Here is a 22,646-nt window from a genome sequence, read left to right as displayed (position 1 = left end):
TATGTTATATTCTGGGTGATTTTCTAATATTACGCTAATAGGGGCATGGTTGGACCAAACAATAGGTCCAATTTCTGAACTTATGAATTTTCTCAAATTAGCCATAATTTACAAATTAATCTATTCTAGAATAACTAAGATAGACTTTAGATAAAAACATAAAGTCCTTTTCAGTCGGATGTTGTACCCTCCAAATATCGAATAACCCAGATTTAGCTAGGAAGTCTTGGAGCCAAATATATTGCTTTTTATGAGTATAGTTCAATTGTTTTAAGTCTTTGGATCTTCTATCCAGTTTTGGGTTTTGGATAGTGTTCCAATCTCCCCAAATTAATAATATCCCTTTTTTAACTTTCCAGATATTTCCAAAGAGTTTCCTATAGAATGTTTGTGAGAATATGTTAGGAGCATATGAATTAACCAAAGTATAGATAATATCATTCATTTTACATACAAGTATTAAAAACCTTCCAAGTGGATCTTTTTCCAAACAAATCTGTTCAAATTTAAGTTTAGAGGAGCAGATAATAGCGACTCCTCTTTTTTTTTTTGTCTAACATATTGGCATACATAATATATGAAAATGTTGAATAGTTCCACAAATTATTTTCCCTTTCCTTCCAGTGTGTTTCTTGGACAAAGCACAAATCGATTTAATCTATAAAGAAGGCCTCTTTTTACCGGAGAATTCAAACCCTGTGCGTTTATAGATGCAATTTTAATTGACATTGTTACTCATATCCACGAGTTCCCTTCCAAAAATTGGCTCTAAAATTTTCAATGAGACTCGTCCTTCCCCATTCCCGATAGCCAATCCCTCACAAATTACACACACAATTATATCATTACAATATAATATAACAAATAATATAACAAACAAACAATGTACCCCCATAATTAGATAATACATATCGTGCAGGTGGTTACCCTGAGAGAATTCTAAACATACTCGCATCCCAAAAACAAAAAAATTAAAATCTCAGGGAAAATCAATCGCTGGTGGCATTTTGTGGCCAGGTAATTAGTTATAAAGCATGCTCAATCTAAGGATCATAGAGCCTCTAGGTCTCTCACTTACATTAGTTCCACTTTTCCCTAAGTATAAGAAAAAAGGATATATACAACGATATGTGGGGAGGGAAACAAAATTCAGAGATCAGATAGCAATTATATATTACAAATCAAATAAACATGACCATATGTTCTCTGAGATAGTTATCAAGAACAAATGCATATATACACTAGATGTAGTTTAATATATGTAAAATCGTACTATGTGATATAAGAGTATATAAATTCCAGTGTTAAATAGCGTGTGGACAGCCTACTTTAATTTCCTTTTCAATTGCACTTCTATAGAAACTTCTTTTTTTTTCCTCCCCTTTTCCTTTTTTGTGTAAATATAAATTTGTGCTATCATATTTGTTATTAAGAGGAACAGCCATTATCTATTAAATTAATAAAGTGAGTTTGTTTGGAAATTCCCCATTATAACCCAAATATTATAACTCGTATCGAAACAGTTCACATCATATCTCTTTCTATGCAGTTTATTACATGTGCAGGTGGTACATATTTTTACTTTTTGTGACGCAGATTCTCTAAGTAATAATATAATTTAGAATGTGTATGCATATCCATTCCGTAGGTCTATATAAGAGAACTGCCATATTTCAGTATATAGTAATATTAATTCTTAATATCTTATTTCTTTCATTCTCAAAATTCCCTGTTGTTTCTACTTTGTTCCTCTCCTAAATTTTATTCCTTTCCTTATTTGGATGTAATTAATTCATTCTATTATTCCTAGATGTTTTAATTTAGAGAGTTTGTCAATCGGATCTTTAATTGAAATACTCTTACTATTATGAAAATTGTCAGTTTAGTAGGGAAACCCCACTTATAACTAATATTTTTGGATCTCAGTTGTAACGTTAGATCTTTAAATCTTCTTCTATTTAGTCTTGTTGTCACAGAAAGATCAGGTAAAGCCAATACATTTCCAAACGTCTCATTGTTTAAGTCTGCATGAAATCTAAGCTGTTTTAATAATTTGTCTTTCACTGAAGAGTTCAAAAATCTTACAATCACATCTCTCGGATTAGAATGCTGTAAATTTCTAGGTCTAAAGTCCTGTGGCATCTCTCTTTTGGAGAAGGCGTTAGGAGTAAAGAATTGATAAATTGATAAAAACATTTGTTAACATTTCTTGTTTCATTTCTTCCAGTATGCCTTTAATTCTTATATTATTTATACGTGATCTCTCCTCAAACTCAGTTAATTTGATTTTTAAGAATGAGGTTTTGTGATTTCAGTGATGCAATCTCTGAGCTCATTTTTTCGATTTATTGGTATTGGAAACAACCTATGTAGGGAAAAATCCACTTTGTCTCATAGATATACATGTTTTTTCAGTTAAAGAGATTTTATGCTACATTTTTAGGGCATGAAATCTTTTTAGTTTAATTGACAGCAAACTAGATTATTTAAGGTAAATTACATCTGTTTGAAAGTGAAACCAGTTTTTTTTTCATGCAGGCTCCGTCAATCATAGCCAGGGGAGGTGTGGCTAGGGCTGCATAAACAGAAACAAAGTGATTTAACTCCTAAATGACAGTGAATTGAGCAGTGAGATTGCAGGGGAATGATCTATACACTAAAACAGCTTTATTTAGCTAAAGTAATTTAGGTGACTATAGTGTTCCTTTAATAACATAAAAGATTGGGAGAAATAGTCTCTAAAAGCTATTGGAAGTTTATTGTAGGGTAGAGAAGGAAAGAAGGAGACTAAGAGGAGAAGAAAGGGGAGAAGAGAGAGGAAAAAAAAATGTAAAAAAAAAAATGTTAGGCTAAGTGAATTTACATCTCTATTCATAGCGTGATATTGCCCCTCCCTTTTATTTAGTATCAATACCAATATGCCTCCCAAAAAAAATCTCCCTAACAGATAAGACAGATAAGAACAAGCCTATGAGTACATTTTATTCTCCAAAATCAGACCTTCATAAATCCCAAAGGAGATCTATATCTCCTCCTCCTTTGGTGGAGCTAGGCTCAAAAACAACAATCTCAGAAGCTCTTATTTTACCCACGGAAAAATATATCAAATCAAAGTCTTATTAAAATGATGGATGACCTATATGAGAAAATTAAAAAGGATATTAATCAAAACATCTCGGAAGCAATAAAGAGATTTCTACTCTCAATGTAAAATTTGTTGAACAAAGTCAAACTTAACTTTTACATCTCACATTATCATTTTCTGTGTCATATGGTTCTATCGTGTACAAAAAAACTGCATTTTATTTAATTTTATTTAATTGGATTTTTCTTTAAATGTAGTCTCTCAAGCAATATTTGGCAGATTGATTTGTAATTTATATGTACAAAGCATCGCAAATTTACCAATGACATCCCTACTGTTTAACTCGCTAAACGGTAGGTACATGATTGGCTGAAAATCAAAGCGCTATGATTGCAATACAAAGTATAGTAATCACTTGGGGTAATATGCAAACGCTTTGTCATAATAATAATAATCATAATAATAATAATAATAATAATAATAATAATCATAATAATAATAGCACAGAATGCTTAGATTTGTTAGATGTTTTTATGGTATACTTTGTTCACCCATTGTAATACAAATTGCTGTAGAATATACTGGTGCTTCCTGTAAAAATATAACATTTACATTAAATTTGAAGAGATGTAAAATCAATGTATGTTTGGTCTTACTAGTTATGTCATAGTGCCATCTAGTGACCACTGCTGGTACAGTGAGCAGCTTTGGTATAGTTCATGTAAATAGGTAGAAATACAGGTATCCATCCGCTTCAACAAATGAAAAATGTTTATAAAGATATATTATTTATTCAGATATCATGCATGTATAATATAAAGCTCCATGCAGCTGACTGTTAATTCACAAAATCACATAGTTACATAGTCATCTAGTTTGAAAAGAAACTAAAGTACATCAAGTTCAAACAATAAAATGCAACTTTTGTTGTGCTGTTGTTGCAAAAGAAGGCAAAAAATGCAAAACAATTTGGAAGCTATAGCTAATTAAGCCACGAAAAGGGGAATACATGTACTTCTTGAGTCCATAATGGAAGACAGATTTCTCCTAGAAATAACAACCCACGTACATTTGAATTCTTCCTTGAATATTCTGTTTTTCCAAAAATACACTCAGGCATTTTACAAAATATCTATAGAATCTGATCTATCTATAGAAGACAACCTCTTTAAATAGAGAATTCCACATCTTTAGTGTTCTTATTGTAAAGAACACTTTCCTCTACTATAATTGAAAATGCCTTTCTTCCAGTCTCAATGAGTGACCTCTTGTATATTGCAACTAACGTACAGGTTAACACAGCGGTTCCCAAACTGTGGGAACATAGAGGTGCTGTGGAATGTTTCCCCAGTGCTGTGATTATAGCATCAAGGAAACATTACTGCTTAACAGGTGCCCGGTCGGGTGCCGCGGTCCTTTAAGACCACGACCGGGCACCTGTAATGTTGGCCGGCTGAGAGGAAGTGACAGCCTGTCACTTCCTCCCAGCGTCATGCAGAGAGACAGCACGGGAGGGAGAGGAGGCAGCCGCAGCATGAGGTGAGAGGAGCACAAAGAGCTCCAGACCACTTACTTCCACTAGCAGCAGCAGGACCAGGACTCCAAGCCATCCTCCTGGACACACAAGGCAAATTAACAGGAGGGTGACAGGAGATATTAAAAATATTATTTGTGTGTTTGTGTATGTATGAGTGTGTGTGTGTATGAGTGTGTGTCAGCTTGTGTGTGTCAGGGTGTGCATCTGTGTGTATGTGTAAGCGTGTGCATCTGTGTGTATATATGTCAGTGTGCTTCTGTGTCAGTGTGTGTGTATGTACGCGCACACATCTGTGTGTTAGGATATGCATCTGTGTGTCATTGTGTGTGTTTTTATGTCAGTGTGTGTATCTGTATCATGGTGTGTGCATGTATCAATGTTTGTGTGTGTCGGTGTCTATATGAATTTATGTGTATGTATATATGTGTAAGTATGTATGTATGTGGTAGTATATGTGCATACATCCAAGCAGCCATAAACTAGCACAACATACAAACACACTCCCGCAATCTAACACAAATATTACATACAAACACACCCCTGCATTCAAACTCTAAAAGGAAATACAAACACACCCCTTCACTCAAACACAAATACTTCACAAAAATGTACATCGGCATTTAAAAATGAACATTACATTCAAACACCCCCCGCAATTAAACGCAAACATTACATACAAACACACCCCTATATTAAAACACTAAAGCTATATACAAGCACCCCTTCAAACACCAACACTGTACATTACACAAATGCCGCAGCACTGTACAGATATACAACCTAGACATATTTACTTGGGGTGCCTTCGAAAAATATTGAAATATTAAGGGTGCATTGAACCTAATACATTTGGGAACCACTGGGTTAACACATAGCAGTTTGTAATGACCCAATATATATTTGTATAGTGCTCTGATATCCCTTCTGAGGAACCTTTTTTTTTTTTACTCCTGAATATCATCTCCTTGTTGACGTGTACAGTGATGAACTTTTGAGATAGTGGGCGCCAGACTCCTCCCCCACAATTATACTCATGCCTATGCAGTACAGAGATACTCATACAATACAGACAGCTAAACATATTGCAGAGATACACATACAATAAAACAAGCTGGGCACCACATAAAGATATCTAAAAAAAAAAATGCATACAGTAAGGGGGGAAAGTATTTTAACCAATGCTGATTTTGAAATTGGTGCGATTATTCGCAAATGGAAGAAACACAAAATAACAAACACACAAACAAACACAGGGTGACTGAGCACTTTAAAGAAGATGGTGGATATGTGCAGTAGGCGTATTTAAAACTATTAGTGACAGGCAGGACAGTGCTCTGTGTCAGAAACGCCCCCCTGCCCGTGTCACCCCTGGGCTTCCCTGGCTTCACCCCTCATGTCCAATGAATCGCCAAATCCTGCCGCTTCCATCTCAAAAACATTGTGGCTGTCCTCTCTCGCCTTGACTACTGTAATCCGCTTCTCAATGGTCCTAAGTGGTCCTAACTTGCCCCGTTGCAGTCTATAATATTTGCGGCAGCGAGGCTCATCTTCCTGTCCGCCCGCACCTCCCTCGCCTCCCCCCTTTGTCAGTCCCTACATTCGCTTCCTGTAAGATAAAAGACTCAATTTAAGATCTTGACACCTGTTTACAAATCTCCTGCACCCTAAATCCTCCCCTGAAACTGTCCTCAAAACAAAACACTAAGCCCTCAGTGAATACTATCCTAGCAACCTGCTTTTCTACCCTACCCTTACCTTTTCTGTCACTTTACCCCACTCCCTCTAGCATGTAAGCTCATTGAGCAGGGCCCTCAATCCCTCTGTTCCTGTGCGTCAAACTTGCCTGGTTACAAATACGTGTTAGTCTGTTAGTCCACCCATTGTGTAATTCTGTTAGTCCACCAATTGTACAGCACTACAGAACTTGTTGGCGCTATATAAATTGTAATAATAATATATTAATTATATATCTGAGTAAATTCTCTAGCTTAATCAGCCCTAAGGCAGTCACTGGTGCAATTGGGAGAGAAAAAAAGATATTATACACATACATTTGACAGAGGCCAGGATCTGTTGCTGCTGTGTTCTCGCTGTGCTACTTACAAGATGGCTTCTTGCTTCTCTCTCCTGTGGGCACTGTAATGAGGCCAATAGCATGCCTCCATTCATGGACAGTTGACTCTAGTGCCTGAATGGCAACTCAATTGAAATTCCTGAAACGCTTTGGATTGGGCATGTTCAAAACCTGCTAAAACTAAGATTAAGTGGATAGATCACAGCCTTGATGTGAGCAAGGCATTGCAGGAGATACTTATGTGGCCAAAAATGCATCTTTTTAAGTGGGTTAATTTGTTCAGAATATAGTATAATATTACTTAGAACTCCCTAGGAAAATGCTGCCAAGCAGTACAACACTGATGCATTTCCTATGAGATTCACACCATGATTCATTATTATATGCCTCTGGCTATTCTAGAAATAAGCTGTTTTAAAATTGGATACAATTGTTAAATATTAACACTTTATGGAACCTTAGGATCTGGCCTTCTATGTGACATTGACATGGTTCTATAGAGCTGTAGCTGTGTACCTGATGATGCTACATTAGCAGGGGTCTTCAGTGTTGGAATAAGATATGGACCACATTATAAAATACAATAGAACTTTAATTTTATTTGCAATCACACATTGATAGAATTGGATACCGCGCTATGGAATCTGATGGCGCTATATAAATAATAAAATAGTAATAAAATAATAATTAAAAAAATGAGTTTTATTGTAATCAATCATTTCTAATAAAGGCAATCATATCTGCATTATAAGTTACATGATGCCCTGTGTATTTAAAATGTATCGATAACCTAAATTCTGCAATTCTACATTTATAAAATATATCATAAATTAGTCACAAATATAGACAGATGGACAATTAAAATCTCTACAGGTAGAAAAGTAGGGTAAAAATGTTACTTTAAATCCGCATGCAAGTCTGTCTTAAAAAAAAATAATCATGAAATAATATATGTATATAGTATATTCAAGATAAAAAAATTGATTTATGTTGTTTTTTTAGTTCATATTTTGTGCAGGAACTCATATGTGTGGTTAATTTGTTACAGAATGTAATCCATTAACCTTTGATTTTTACATTTTTTAGCGACCTAGAAAAAATAGAAATTCCTAATATAAGCACAAGAATGTTTCTGCCGATGAAGAATCTGTCACATATGTACGTATCATTCTCTTCATTTAGAACTATTAATTACAGCGCAAAATGTTTGTTTAAAATAAAAATGCTGAAATGTAGATTTTGTTTTTTATCTGTTAGGTACACGTACATTCCATACATTAGACAGTTACAATTCAACAAGTAGACACATATATACACACATTCCTTGGGATATGGACCGATAATAATCAATCATTATTACTTGATTCTATACCCACCTTTACAATCTTGCAGATTCAGGATCATTATGTATGTCTAGCCAGGCAGCAGATTTTGGTAAAAACTCATAACCTCTAAAAATCCCAAAGACAGATGTAACAAAGGACACGTCTTTAAAAGAGAATATATTATGTTAGGAATACAAACACGCATAAAAAAACCTTTAATCACTTGCCAGATTCCAACGATGAGGGACATCGGGACATATGTCGGCACTCCTCCTACGTCATCCGACGGGGGACATCATGCACATGCGCGATGAGCGCTGTGAGCGCATTAGGCCTTCCCCATAGGAAAGCATTGCTATGGGAATTTTAACTGATGTTGGGGGTCCTCATGCAGAGCGTGAGGACGTCCAGCATCAGTAAGGCGACCCAGGGTCTGGTAAACTCCTGCAAGCGCCGCTAGTGACTGTCTGGTAGATAGCCAGTAATGGCTGATTTAGCACTGCAATGTAAACACTGCTGTTTCTCTAAAACTGCAATGCTTTACATTGCAGGACTAAGGGAGACAGGGACACTGCACCCATACCATTTCAATGAGCTGAAGTTGTCTTGGTGACTATAGTGTCCCTTTAAGCATCAGACAATGCTTGAATTAAATAAACTCAGTTTAGCCCTCATCCTCCCCTATATTTGGAGGTAAATATGGTTTGACTACTTCATTACAGTCTAAAAAGTCCTAGACTTACAATTGGGAAAACCAGGCAAAAGCCCAGTGGATCACAATGGCCATGGGCCAAGGACAGATCAGGGGATGTCCTGCACAATTCTGTGAATTAAATAAATATATAACCAGGCAGCCACTCATTTATGGCCAGCTGGCCACAATTACCTCCTCCCTGCTGTCATTTGATGGGTTTGAAAATGGTAACTATGATGGCTAATGCTACTTCCTGCGTGACCATGCTGAAATCAGCACGAGCCTGTATAGCTCTTTCTCACAATGACCATCAAGAAGTATATGGAACTGCAGGCATATGTTAAAAGGAAGGGGTGGGTTGGGTTTGTTTGACTGGGCTGGGCCAAAATGTACCTGGGTGAATTATTTCTCCAGGCCCAGCATTCAAACAGACACATATCAGTGTACTCATTCCCTCTTCTGGAAAGGTTTACTCCAAGAACATATTCAGTGCCCATGTTCCTTTAAGAGAAACCCATCCAAGGATGGTGAGCAATCAGTAATACAAATTGGACAGGGATCGGAAAAACTCACAATAGAAAATGCCATAATATAATAGAATATGCAGTAACAGAGAGATGGCTCCAATCTTCTTTATCCACAATTGTCAATCGTCATAAAGAGTGAGAACCTATATCCCCACCAGACACTCATCAGTCTATGCACATACACACATACATCCACATCTCACGCACATAGCGACACAAAGACAAAAAATAATAACTTTACAGCTACACACTTAAGTATCCATCAATCGTGACACACATTCAGTGCAGTTGTCATACACGTCATTCCCATCAAAGATGCCAGCCTAATTTGCAACTGGCATCAAATTCACATAGCACCCACACCACCCTAATAACACCTATTTCACACACACAATGCTTTTTCAAATCCATCACACTCTTCAACCATGCAAAAATTATTAACCATTTAATTACACAGCACTCACATACTAGAATTTGTTTAGTCACACGGATGGCACCCACATCTCACATGTGAAACGTGCACAAACCCCTCACCCACTTTACACAGCTAACATTACATTCATCACATTGATATCTGGTGAAAAAAAAAAACCTTCCCATCAGGTTAATAGAGCCCAATGCGTACAAAATTTGCATTGTGGTAAAGTTACGCCAAAAATGCAATTTTTGAATTAGCATAAGTTTGCCACAGCATCAGTTAATATAATGGTACAATATGAGTTTCCATTTTGTGCCAGATTTTGTGACCAGGGGCTAGGCATCTCCCAGCACTAACTAAATTGAGGGTTTAAGCCTTATGTAGAAGATATTTGGGCCAGGATACTGCTAGTCCTATTTATATACTCATAGAGAGTTGTTTTTACCCACTGTGGCTTTAACAAATGCTGGCCCTAATAATGCAGGAGGTCTTGTGATCTTCTTGTGGCTTTATTAACCAATAAATTGAAGTCTTAAAGTGGAGGAAGCGGTAGAGACCAGTGATCATGTGTCATTAATATTAGAACTAGCAGAAAGCAAGTTTAATCTCTATTTTTGGAAATTCTATAAGTGTGATGAACATGGCAATTTGTTTTTTTAGAATTAATTAAAATTAAAGATAATCATGGCGGGAGACCTCAACAGTGAAGTAGACACCTTTGTTTTTCTTGACCCTGTTATCCACTATCCTAGGGATCACCCAATCTTATGGAAATTTTTACACCAGAGTAAAACTTGTAGAATTAGTTATATGTTTACTAAGACTGTAAAAATATTTCCTCACCACATTTGTTATTCATGCAAATCTAATTTACATTTTTAATAATTATAATAGAAAAAATTATGTTAAGTTTTCATTATTTACTGTACTTTTGTCTGTGTTTGTTATTTGTAGATATTTCAAAAAGTTTCGGTATTGTTCATATGCTCCCCATGTGCGGGTATGCACGCCACTAACAGACGGGATATCATCATTCGAGAATCTACTGGCCAACACGGTTCTTCGGGTGTTTGTCTGGGTTATCGCTTGCATCACTTGCTTTGGAAACATCTTTGTGATTGGAATGAGATCCTTAATTCAGTCGGAAAATAAGACGCATACAATGTCAATAAAGATTTTATGCTGTAAGTAGATTATCTTTAACTGAATTAGTGTATAGAATATCTTTAACTGAAACAGTGTACAGAGATTGATTACTTGCAATAAATACACAGAAAATTTAACTAAAAAGTAAAAAAATATATACAAAGAAAAAGTTATATTGATACATATTGCACAGTCCAAGTAATTAAAACGATCCATGTTTACCAAGATTTATAAGGAACTACTTGTGGGACTGTCCCAATAGGTCTGCAAAGAGCCAGCTAAACAAATAGCCTCAGTCCTCCTCCTTTGTTTTAAACATCCTCTTCTCTTTGTTGGCAGTGCATCCCAATACCTTAACCCCTTAAGGACACATGACATGTGTGACATGTCATGATTCCCTTTTATTCCAGAAGTTTGGTCCTTAAGGGGTTAAAGACAAAAAGAGGGAGCAACAGGGCATAGAAATGCTTGTAGAGTGTTACACAGAAAAATAAAGTAACATTTATTAATAACAAATTGAACTTTTACAACGTAATGAAGTAGCAATGGTATATAGCAACAAACAGTCTTTCAGTTGTGCGTTTCACTCCTCGGTTCACTGGTCACATAGTGTCAACTTGTCCTGGCTGAGTCACAAATCACGTCTCATTGGTGGTAGTTAGGCTAGCACAAGTTAAGCAGTGTAGTGTCTTCTATTAAAAGCAGTTCACTAAAAGAAGTATAACATTGCCAAGCGCATTTCGCTCTACTTCAGAGCTTTTTTCAATGGCATGCTCTCTGTCTTCTACTGAGATGTATTTAAATGCATGTCCATATATATAATAATGAAGAGAATTTTCCTTCAGAATATGACTGTAGCCATAAAAAAAATAACAAAAAAAGAAAATATAAAACACACCAATATTGACAAGATAAATTGCAGCAGGAGCACAGAATGTGGTAATAGGCAATTACTTGCAAAACCTAAATTAAGTACCAATAGGGGCAAAGCAGAGACATGCTCATAAGAGCAGAAAGGCGAATGGCAAATGTATAACGGGAAGGAGTGTCATGCCCCTCTCTCCCCCAACAGGTTACACCACCTTTTCCCTTCCCACAAGGAACATCAGCGGTCACCTTTGTAACAATGTACAAGACAAGTACAAGACATGGTACTGGCCTTAAACTCCGCCATCAGAGAAGAGGCAGCTTTTTATGGAAGATGCCAAAACCATCATAATCACTTCTTCAAGATCTGAATTATAGTCAGTCGACTCAACTCAACTAAACTATGAACAATTTTATAGACAGCTTAACGTTGGTGGTGAATCTTTTCCCACTCAAACATTCTATCCAGTGCTATGTATACCATTTGTCAACTCACATAAACGTACTTTTTACTCAATAAGCCTCGGGATGCAAAACTATTTTTCCTTAACTTGTGAGCCCCCATTTACTTTTGGGAAGTTTCTAATACATTGTGAGCTGCCTTTTGAATTGAGTATGGCAGATGAGTATTGGATCCCTCCTCAAAACGCTTTAAATTCCTTAAGAGCCAAATAATTGTCATAACTTGGATGTAAACAGGAGAGCTTGACCATTACAACTCATTGTGTATTCTTTGAATTATACGATAGATAGACAGACAGACAGACAGACAGACAGACAGACAGATAGATTCTGTACAATTTCACTCCCACTATAACTATTTAGGCTAACTATGGCATTAGATAATTTATTAGTTTTTTTTTTTTTTTTTTATTCAACAGTAGCTGGATGAGCAATTGCAAGTCCCTGTGTACCTTTTATACCAAAGATTTTAAAGTATTTTTTGCTATTGCTAACCTATTCTAACCTACAACGTAATCTTTAAAACAGGTGCTGATTGTCTGATGGGAATCTACCTGTTCTTTATTGGAGTATTTGATGTGAAATATCGGGGACAGTACAAAAAATATGCATTGCTGTGGATGGAGAGCCTTCAATGCAGAAGTCTTGGGTTTCTTGCAATGTTGTCAACAGAAGTGTCTGTTCTACTTTTGACCTACTTGACGTTGGAAAAGTACTTGGCCATTGTTTTCCCATTCAGCAACATCAGACCAGGAAAACGCCAGACTCTCGTAATCCTTCTGTCTATATGGGTGGTTGGATTTATTATCGCCATCATCCCATTTTGGGACGAAGACTTTTTTGGAAATTACTACGGAAAAAATGGAGTATGTTTTCCACTTTATCCTGATCAAACAGAAGAAGTGGGTGGCAAGGGATATTCTCTTGGAATATTTCTAGGTAAGATAAGTTAGCATCATATAATGAAGTACTTACTAGATGCAAAAAATGCAGAACATTTATCAAGTAAGTTTAAAGAGACAAACATGTCAACAGGGACAGATCCATTATACATATGTATGATTATATCTGGTGATGGTTAAGGACCCCCAGTTTAAAAATCCATACCATAATTCTGAAGTTAAAAAAATATATATATAATTGCATATACAAATATATAGATGTCATCGACCAAACATTCAGGAAGGCTGTGCCCTATGCATAATGTAATCCTAATTATATGCAAGACCAAGGATTGGCATAGACTAAAAAGTGCTAAATATTTGGACAAGTGCAGCTAAGGTAAGTGTGTTTTTTACACACCTTAACTGCAATATTCAATTCAGTAAGAATTTCAATAGTGTTTACAGGCCATCTCACTCTCTGAGATGGCCTTTATCCATTCCCATTAAAAGAGCTATATCAAGGTGTTCTTTTTTGTTTTTGTTTTTTAAATGGTCTACATTGTTTCACCACTTTTTTAGAACGCACCACTTTAAACAGTTGTCACCATTCTATGTTACACTTTAAAATAAAAAAAATATTTTTGTAAATGTAGCAAAAGCAGAATTGTTAAGTAGTTACTGTACTGGTTTGACTTTAAATAATGTTAATTGCATGTGTTCCTGGTTTAAATGGCAAAACCTAAATTTTCTCTCTAATTCCAGATGCCATGTTTTGTTTTGTTTTTTAAGAAATTGATCCCTCTCATTCAAACATACTGTCTTTTACTCTCATCCTCTCTTTCTTTAAAAAATTTTTTTTTTTAATAATTACAATAAAAACAAGTAAAAATTGTATAAGATAGCACTATTCTGTAATAAACTCCTGCATTTTCTTTTTATCAGGTGTGAACCTTGTATGTTTCATCATAATAGTGTTTTCGTATGTTAGTATGTTTTGCTCCATTCAAAAGACTGCCCTCCTGTCCTCCGATGTTGGAAGTCCGATTCATACCGATGTTGCTGTTGCCAACAGATTTTTTTTCATAGTTTTTTCCGACGCTGTGTGTTGGATTCCGGTGTTTCTCCTCAAAATTCTGTCTCTGATGCACGTTGAAATTCCAGGTAAGATGTGCATCTGTCATTCTATCATTAATACGTTTATTATCAATCCGTTTAATTTAAAAATGCAGACAAAACAGAAGTAAAATGAATTTTAAATGCACACTATAGCAACCACCTTCACCCCAACCCCCATTTGCCGTAAAAAAAAAATGATAAGCTCTTTACTTACCTTTCTCTAGCACTTTTTGCATATTCCTAGTTCTGTAGCCCCGACATTAGGACAATCAAAGCAAAAGTCGCACAGTTGAGATGCATGAATGTGAACAGTGCAGTTTCTTCAAAACTGCAATACATTAGATGAAGTGGCCTGGGTGACTTTAGTGGTAATTTAAATCGAGTGACACATTTTAGATAAGTAACTCAGTGAATGGTCTTTTCAAATTGTTTGTATTTAGATTTCTTTATCTGCCATCAAACTTAACCCCTTCAGGACGGAGTCAATAGTACACGTTCTGATCAAAACAAAACGTAAACAAAAACTGGAATTTGCGCTATATGTCTGTTCACCCGTAGTTCCCCTCTTTCATATTAAATGCACCCACACTTATTATATATCATTTTGTTCAGGGGAAACAGGGCTTTCATTTCATATAAAATATTTGTGTATGAAACAATTTATTATGAATAAAATTTAAAAAAAAACTGTGAGAAATTTAATTTTTTTTTTTTTACATTTGTAGTTCCGCCTCACATTTTAGCTGTAAATGTCATAATACTGTTAGGTTTTACTGCAACAAAATGCACATATTTGTAATCAGCGATGTCTCACGAGTACAACAGTACCCCCCATTAACAGGTTTTATGGTGTTTTGGAAAGTTACAGGGTCAAATATAGAACGTTCCATTTTCAAATTGAAATTTGCTAGATTAGTAATGTTACCTTTGAGACGGTGTGGTAGCCCAGGAATGAGAATTACCCCCATAATGGCATACCATTTGAAAAAGTAGACAACCCAAGGTATTGAACGTGGGGTATGTTTAGTTTTTTTTTAGTAGCCACTTAGTCACAAACACTGGCCAAAGTTAGCGTTCATATTTGTTTTTGTGTGAAAAAAGCAAAAAACTAATATTTGGCCAGTGTTTGTGACTAAGTGGCTACTAAAAATGACTGGACATACCCCATTTGCAATACCTTGGGTTGTCTACTTTTGCAAATGGTATGCCATCATGGGGGTAATTCTTATTCCTGGGCTACCATACGGTCTCAAAGGCAACATAACTAATCTGGCAAATTTCAATGTCAAAAAAATGAAATGCAAGCCTTATATGTGACTCTCTAACTTTCCAAAACACCATAAAACCTGTACATGGGGGGTACTGTTATTCTTGGGAGATTTCACTAAACACAAATATTAGTGTTTTAAAACAGTAAAACATATTACAACAATAATATAGTCCATAAAAGTGCCGTTTGTTTGTAAAAAATGCAAAAAACGTCACTTTTACTTAAAATATCATCGTTGTAATACAATTTACCAGTTTTAAACACTAATATTTGAGTTCAGCGAAGTCTCCCGAGTAAAACAGTACCCCCTATGTACAGGTTTTATGGTGTCTTGGAGAGTTACAGGGTCTAATATAGTGCTTGCGAATTAAATTCTCTGAACTTTCTCCCTGTGTTGTCAGGCATGTCAATCAAATTTTAATTAATCAAATGACATAATTATGTTAAAAAAATTACTTAAATATACACGTAGAATTTTAATACATATGCATTTATAGGTATATAAATTCTACGTGTATACTAATGTAATCTTTTATGTAATTATATGTATTTATCTCTATATATATATTTGCGGTTATTTGTATTTTATATATAGATAGATATATATATAGAATGTCATTCTAAGTGTATTCTGTTTCCAATATATATATATTAATAACAAAATACAGTTAGAATGAAATTACATATGAATATATAATTTATTTTATATTTTGTTTCAATATTTTATTTATTTATTTAATTATTTTATTTATTTATTATTGTAATTATGCGTATATATATATAATATATATATGTAGATCTATTATATATATATAATATATATACATATTATATATATGTAACGTCATTCTAAGTGTATTTTAATATTAATATATATACTAATATTAATATTAAAATACATTACGTATGACGTTACATATATATAATATGTATATATATTATATATATAATATATATACATATTATATATATATAAGAAGGCATTTAATTTATTTTAGAACATTTTAATATTTTTTTTTTTTTACACTACCTACCAGCAGGGGGACTGTCTAATATTTTAGACAGTCCCCCTGCTGGCAGATCCATAGCCAGCTATAGGGGGCCATGTGATCGCTCTTTGAGAGCGATCACATGGCCCCCGGGGGCCTCATTTGCCAGAGGGGGGCTGCCTGGGCTCTCAGACAGCCCCCCAGAAGAGGATCGCGGCGGAGGTGAGTACACCTCTGCTCCTGGGGCTGCAAGCCGTTACGGCGTTCTATGCCGCCGCAACGGCTTTAAAGCCCTTTAAAGCCGCAACGGCATAGAACGCCATAACGGCGTTAAGGGGTTAAATAAAAAAAACATTGGCATTTGACTACATTTTTATAAAGTTCAACTTAACCATTAGGTCAAGAGATTAACTTGCTCACTTTAGACACCTGTGCTACCTGGTTACTTAGAAAGAACAATGTAATAATATGCATAGCACATGGCCAGGTTGAGAGTCCATCGGGCCTTGTGCTGACAATTGTGACTAAAACAGCTATACCTCCCAAGCATCATGAATCTGGTGGAAGTGGAGGGAAACTCACAGGATATAGCTATCAGAAAACACATACCCTATGATAATCTCTCGCTTTCATTTCGCAAACCAAATCCATAGCCTCTAACATCGGCATTCTGTCAAGCTGGATGTTGGAAGGCAGGGTGAAAGGAGGTGGGCCACTAACACGAATGATGCCACTGGCACTGCCCAAAGAGGTGAACCTGCCCGGAAAGAGGGCATGTCTGCCCGAAGAAGTGTAAGGCTAGCCTGGCTCAAATGCTTGCCAGGCTGCCTGCCAATCACGCAGGCTAGCCAATTAAGGGTTTTAGCACTCTGAGTTTGGCACTAATACATCTAATGAAGTGTTCGTGCTTTGCTTTCTGGCGACAGTTCCCTCTTGTCCCCCAGCACTCATATACTTCCCTTCATACTAGCAGGCAGAAGCTCCTGGTATGCAGCCTGGGACAGAGGAAAAAGTAGATATCGTGAGTGAAGAATTAATGGAAATGCCATAGTGTTAGAGAGACCGAATCAACAAGTACATTTGCATAGTGTGCAAAATCAGCTTAACCTTAACTCATTTCATTGTCAGCCAGTCCACGCCAGTTTTGTTCCTCTACATGCCTCCCTACACATAATATGAAACGTAGTAGAACAAAATATATCTATTTATTTTAAATCAATGGGACATTGGCCTGGCTCCATTCGCCCCTCTGTTAATCCGACCCTGGGAGCAAATTGTGGGCCAGCAATGATTTGAAGTGCCTTTAAAGTGACACTATAGGCACCCAAACCACTTCATCTCATTGAAGGGGTCTGGGTGTAGTGTCCCTGTTCCCTTAACCCTGCAACTGCAATGTTTGCATTGAAGGGTTAAGACTGCCTTTAGTGCCTGTCTACCAAACAGCCACTAGAGGCACTTCATACAGATTTTAAAGCATTTGATCCAATTAAATAATGCTGGACGTCTTCACATTTGCATGTGGACATCCAGCGTGTTTAAAAATACCATTGTAAAAACATTGATTAAGCGCACTCCTATAGGGAAGGCCTAATGCGCACACATCGTTAGGTTGCCAGACCTCCGATGCGGAGGGACATCGGTGCTGGAATCAGTTAAGTGTTTAAACATGTTTTAACCCTTTATATGGCTGGGAGGAGGGCTGAGTGGGCAGAGGGACACTATAGTATTAGCAATGCAGCTTTGTGTTCCTTAAACGTTAGTGTTCCTTTAAAACAGTCAGCCAGCTTCACAACTGGCACACCTCAAGAAAAGAATAACAGTGCATTTACCTTACACAGATTGCCTCCCTTATTATAAAAACATCATGTTGTAAATATACCTAAATACTAGAAAATTGGTCAACACAGTCAACACTGTAATACAAACACTCCACATTCAGAGATATTTTTAATTGTATGCTGGGAGCTAGTTGTACCCCTGACACACGTGACTTGGGCAGCCCAGAACTCTGCCGGCACCCCCCCCCCACACCCCCCCGTTCCCTTCACACTCCCCCCCCCATCCCCCCGCCTACCTTTGTTGCTCCTATTTGGATTTTTCTTTAAAAAAACACCATCCTTCCCACAATCCCTCCCACACCTCTCCCAGATTGCCCTCATGAGCTCTGAGAATCCTGCGATTGTATCGCGTGAGGCCCTTGTGATGTCAAATGGAGGAGGGAGCTCAGCACCTGGGCTTTGTCTCACACTGGATTGCAGTTAAGTAGAAATTTAGTTTTTTGTTTTTCATGACAGGGTAACCTAACAGCAATGCCCAATAGTGTGCTGCAAGCCCATAAAAAGCAAACTGTAGGTTTGAGTAAGCCTTGTAAGGTAAAAACAAGTGAACTGCAAAAAATTCAAAAGTCAGCTATGCATTCAGTTCGGCTATTCTGGCCTTAAATGTGACAATATCTTAGACTTCATTTTGAATTCTCTCTTTAGTGAATAACCCTGTATGTCTTTGTGTAATGCCTTGATTTCATAAAAGCCTGACCATAACAACATTGAGCCAAAGCATCTTAATAGTTGCTGGATTCCATCTCTCCGAATTCTGTAGCAACCATATGTCAGCAGAGAATTATGAGCCCTACAGATCCGCAATAGTAAGGTCTTGCACTTTGACTTGCAGTATGCTCGTTACGTGTCTTTACAGCCCCGTTATTTGTCACTGACCGATAAACGATGGAATTGCTCAATGTATTTATCTGTGCTTCCGTTTCAGGTACTGTAACTTCCTGGATTGTTATCTTCATCCTCCCCGTCAACAGTGCCTTAAACCCCATACTTTACACTTTGACAACAAGTTTCTTCAAAGAAAAACTAAAACAACTGTTACACAGACAGCGCAGGCGATCCATATTCAGGAATGAAAGGAAAAGCTTATCTACGTCCCTTGTATGGACTGAGGACCCTGTGATCCAACAGTCCTCTTCACTAAAACTTGGATTTCTCCATAAAAAATCTTTGGCTGATAGTATAACATCAACATGATTAAGAGACATACTCTGTGGCAATAACGCCTAATTGGATACTCTGGGTTGCCAGCATCAGCCTGCGCGATGAACGTGATGCATAAATGTTACGGAGAGCATTTGTGTTTCTGTCTTTCTACATCTCGTTGAGATGAAGAAAACCGCTGCCGATGGAATCACTGAAATAGAGGCACATATGTGATGATTATAGTCACTACTGGAAGGCACTTTTTTATATTACAAATGCTGTTTGCTTTTGCACATTAAGGCTTTGTGTTCATATTTTTACTGCTGTGAATCATGACCACTTCTATATCATGCATTGCTAATAGAAAGGGCATTAGTGGTGTGATACAAAGATAGCATACAATGGCTTATAGCCGTGAACTTTACTCTCCTTATAGGAGAACACAAATATTTTTGAAAGGCATTTGCAGCAATTTTTTTCTACACAATACTGTTTCTATTACCTATATTTAATCGTTTATTTAAGCAAAATGCCCTTCTATTCATGCGATAGAATTTTCTAAAATAGAAAGGAAATTCAAATAGTGGAGCGCTTACAATATTTCTGTCTTAGATGTGTATGTGAAGGATACATACATATAGTATGAGTAACAGCTTTAAGAATTTGACTTTATAAATTTGACAAATGAACAGTCTAGGAAGCGCCTTATAACAATAACTATTATTATTATTTTTTTATTTTTGGGGGAAATTTTCTAAAATATTTGCAAACTGAACATAAAGACTACAAACAATCTAAGCTAGCAAAATATGGGTGAACAATGGAATTAATAGTCCATCTACCCAAGTGACTGTTTGATATAGCCAAACACCAAATGGTGCAGTTCTCAGGTTAACAGTGTTACGATTTCCATATAGCCAGCAGTTAGAAACCAAACATTAGTTTAAACATGCATGTTCCTGAAATGTTACTCAGTGTGTATCTGTCTAATGATCCATAATGGTTTGGAAGTTAAAATGTTCAAATGCCTGACATGTGCATGTGTGTGTTTGTATGTTTTCGTTTATGGTTACAAACATTTATTGTAAAATGTTGACTTTTTTAATGGAAATAGCCATTTTCTGCATTTACAACAATCTTATATTAAAATGGGATTTTCATATGAGTTCATTCCCTTACAGCAAATTGTGGTCAATTGGAAACTGGATTTGACAAATGTAGACAACAAGAGCCTTACTTATTGGGAGAATGTGCAATAAAAATATCTGTTTTGGGGTTGTTTGTTTTTGCTCACATGACAAAATAAAAGTGATTCAAGCAGAACTGTAAATATAAAGCATCAGTTGTTACCTATTAATAACAAAGTCTACATTTGCTTGTTTCATACTTGACCATTTTCTATCAGCGTTATAAACTAAACTCCATGTCAACTTACAGATTTTGCTCTCTTTGTACAATGTGGCAAAGATGTTTAGAGAGGCTTTGCATCACTTACAAGATGTAATGGGGCATCTTGTAAGATTTTGTTTTGGGGTTTTTACTGTTGTAGCATGTGCCAGACTTACAAGATATGTAGCATAAATTGTAATGCATGGGTTAAGGGCAAAAAAAAGAAGATTGCAACATGCTTTGAAAGAAAATGGTGGGAGAATGACTGAATTTGAAAAGCAACCAATCAGAGGGTTGTGAGTCAAATTACACAGCATGGGACAATTCCAAAAACCTTTCCTACGCTGTGTAAAATGACGCAGAGAACTCTGATTGGTTGGATTTTAATCCAACCAATTAGAGTGCTGTGACAGGTAAATGTAGAGACTTACCTGTCAGTCTCTTTATTTACCTGTCAGACCACTCTGGTTGGCTTAAACCACCCAATCAGAGTGCTCTGAGCCTAATCGCAGGACGTGGAAAGGCTTTATAAGCCTTTCCCTGCCCTGCGCAGCTCAGTCTGCACCATGCCCTCCATGGGTGAAGATGGATTATTTTTTTACCTTCTGGATTTTTTGGGGGCTGTTTTTTTATTTTATTTTTACAGTTGCAATGCGTATTATGGATTTTTATTTGGCCTTTTTTGGGGGCTGAAGAAAGAAAAGAAGAAATAAGACATCAAACGGTAAGTATGACATTTTATTTTACAGGGTTAGTTTATTGCCTCCCCCTCTTACTATTATTAGGGTGAGGGGGGTAGGTAGGGTATTTTTATGAGGGTGGGGGGGATTTTCCCACGCTGTGTAAAATGACAAAGAGCACTCTGATTGGCTTAAACCAGCCAATCAGAGTGTTCTTAGCCTAATTGCAGGGCGGGGCAAGGCTTTATAAGCCTTCCCCCGCCCTGCAGAGCTCAGTCTGCGCGGAGCCCTCCATGGGTGAAGATGGATTAATTTTTTAAGCGTCGTGTTTTTTTCTTTTTCGTCAGGATTTTTTTGGGGCGCTCAGGTTTTTTATTTTATTTTAAGTTCGACGGGTATGATGGTTTTTTATTTGGCCTTTTTTGGGGCTGAAAAATGAAGATTTTAGAAAAAAGAAGACGTCAAATGGTAAGTTGAATTTTTCTTTACAGGTTAGTTATTTCCCCCCCCCCCCCTCACTATTTTTTAGGGTGAGGGGGGTAGGTAGGGGGTAACTTTGGGGTGGAGGAGGTGGGTGACTAGGGGCTTGGGGACCCCTAGTCACCTTTGATTGGGGGGAGGTTTGTTTTAGGGCCCCCACCCGCCGCCCAGGGGTGGGGGTGGGGGAGGACAGTAGGTCCCCCCCCCATTGTGATTTATGGCCCCCACCCACCGCGCAGGGGTGAGGGCCGGGGGGGAGGACAGTAGGTCCTCCCCCCTCATTATCTTTATGGCCCCGACCCTCCGCGCAGGGGTGGGGGCCGGATAGTAGGGTTTTTTTTTTTTACAGTGAGCAGCCACAGGCTGCTCACTGTTTAGTGGACATGCCCCTACTCGCGGTAGGGGCTGTGCGCAGGTAGCTCCCTCCTTGTAATAAACTGAATGAACAAATGAACACTGATACTCAGTGTTAGTTTGTTCGTCTGATTTTTCTATTCATTCATTCGTCTTTTTCATGAATGAATGGACGAAATTCCCTTTCGCATGTCCAGGTGTTTCACTGGGCATGTGCGGGAATCTCACAGTCTGTCTAGTGTGGGCAGATGACGTGTCCCACAGGGACTTCACCTACCCACACAAAGATGGCGGCGCCCTGAATAAAGATCGGGGCAGAAAATAAAGAATAAAAAATAGGTAATGTGGGGGGCTTAGGGGCATTTGGG

General features: G+C 37.1%; 1 protein-coding gene across 1 annotated transcript in view; it reads left to right on the top strand.

Moving 5' to 3' along the window:
* Positions 1–20,521, top strand: part of RXFP2 (relaxin family peptide receptor 2) — a 318,798-nt gene extending 298,277 nt beyond the window's left edge. The window contains exons 14-18 of the mRNA XM_063444871.1: positions 7,783–7,854; positions 10,615–10,844; positions 12,664–13,074; positions 13,962–14,180; positions 19,158–20,521. Coding sequence (XP_063300941.1) covers positions 7,783–7,854; positions 10,615–10,844; positions 12,664–13,074; positions 13,962–14,180; positions 19,158–19,426 — 1,201 coding nt within the window. The 3' untranslated portion in view covers positions 19,427–20,521. The remainder of the gene's footprint in view (positions 1–7,782; positions 7,855–10,614; positions 10,845–12,663; positions 13,075–13,961; positions 14,181–19,157) is intronic.
* Positions 20,522–22,646: the final 2,125 nt, after the last annotated feature.

Source organism: Pelobates fuscus, chromosome 1 (assembly GCF_036172605.1).
Source record: "Pelobates fuscus isolate aPelFus1 chromosome 1, aPelFus1.pri, whole genome shotgun sequence".
NCBI lineage: Eukaryota > Metazoa > Chordata > Amphibia > Anura > Pelobatidae > Pelobates > Pelobates fuscus.
The sequence above is the reverse complement of the archived record's forward strand: the minus strand, read 5'-3'. Positions and strand labels throughout refer to the sequence as shown.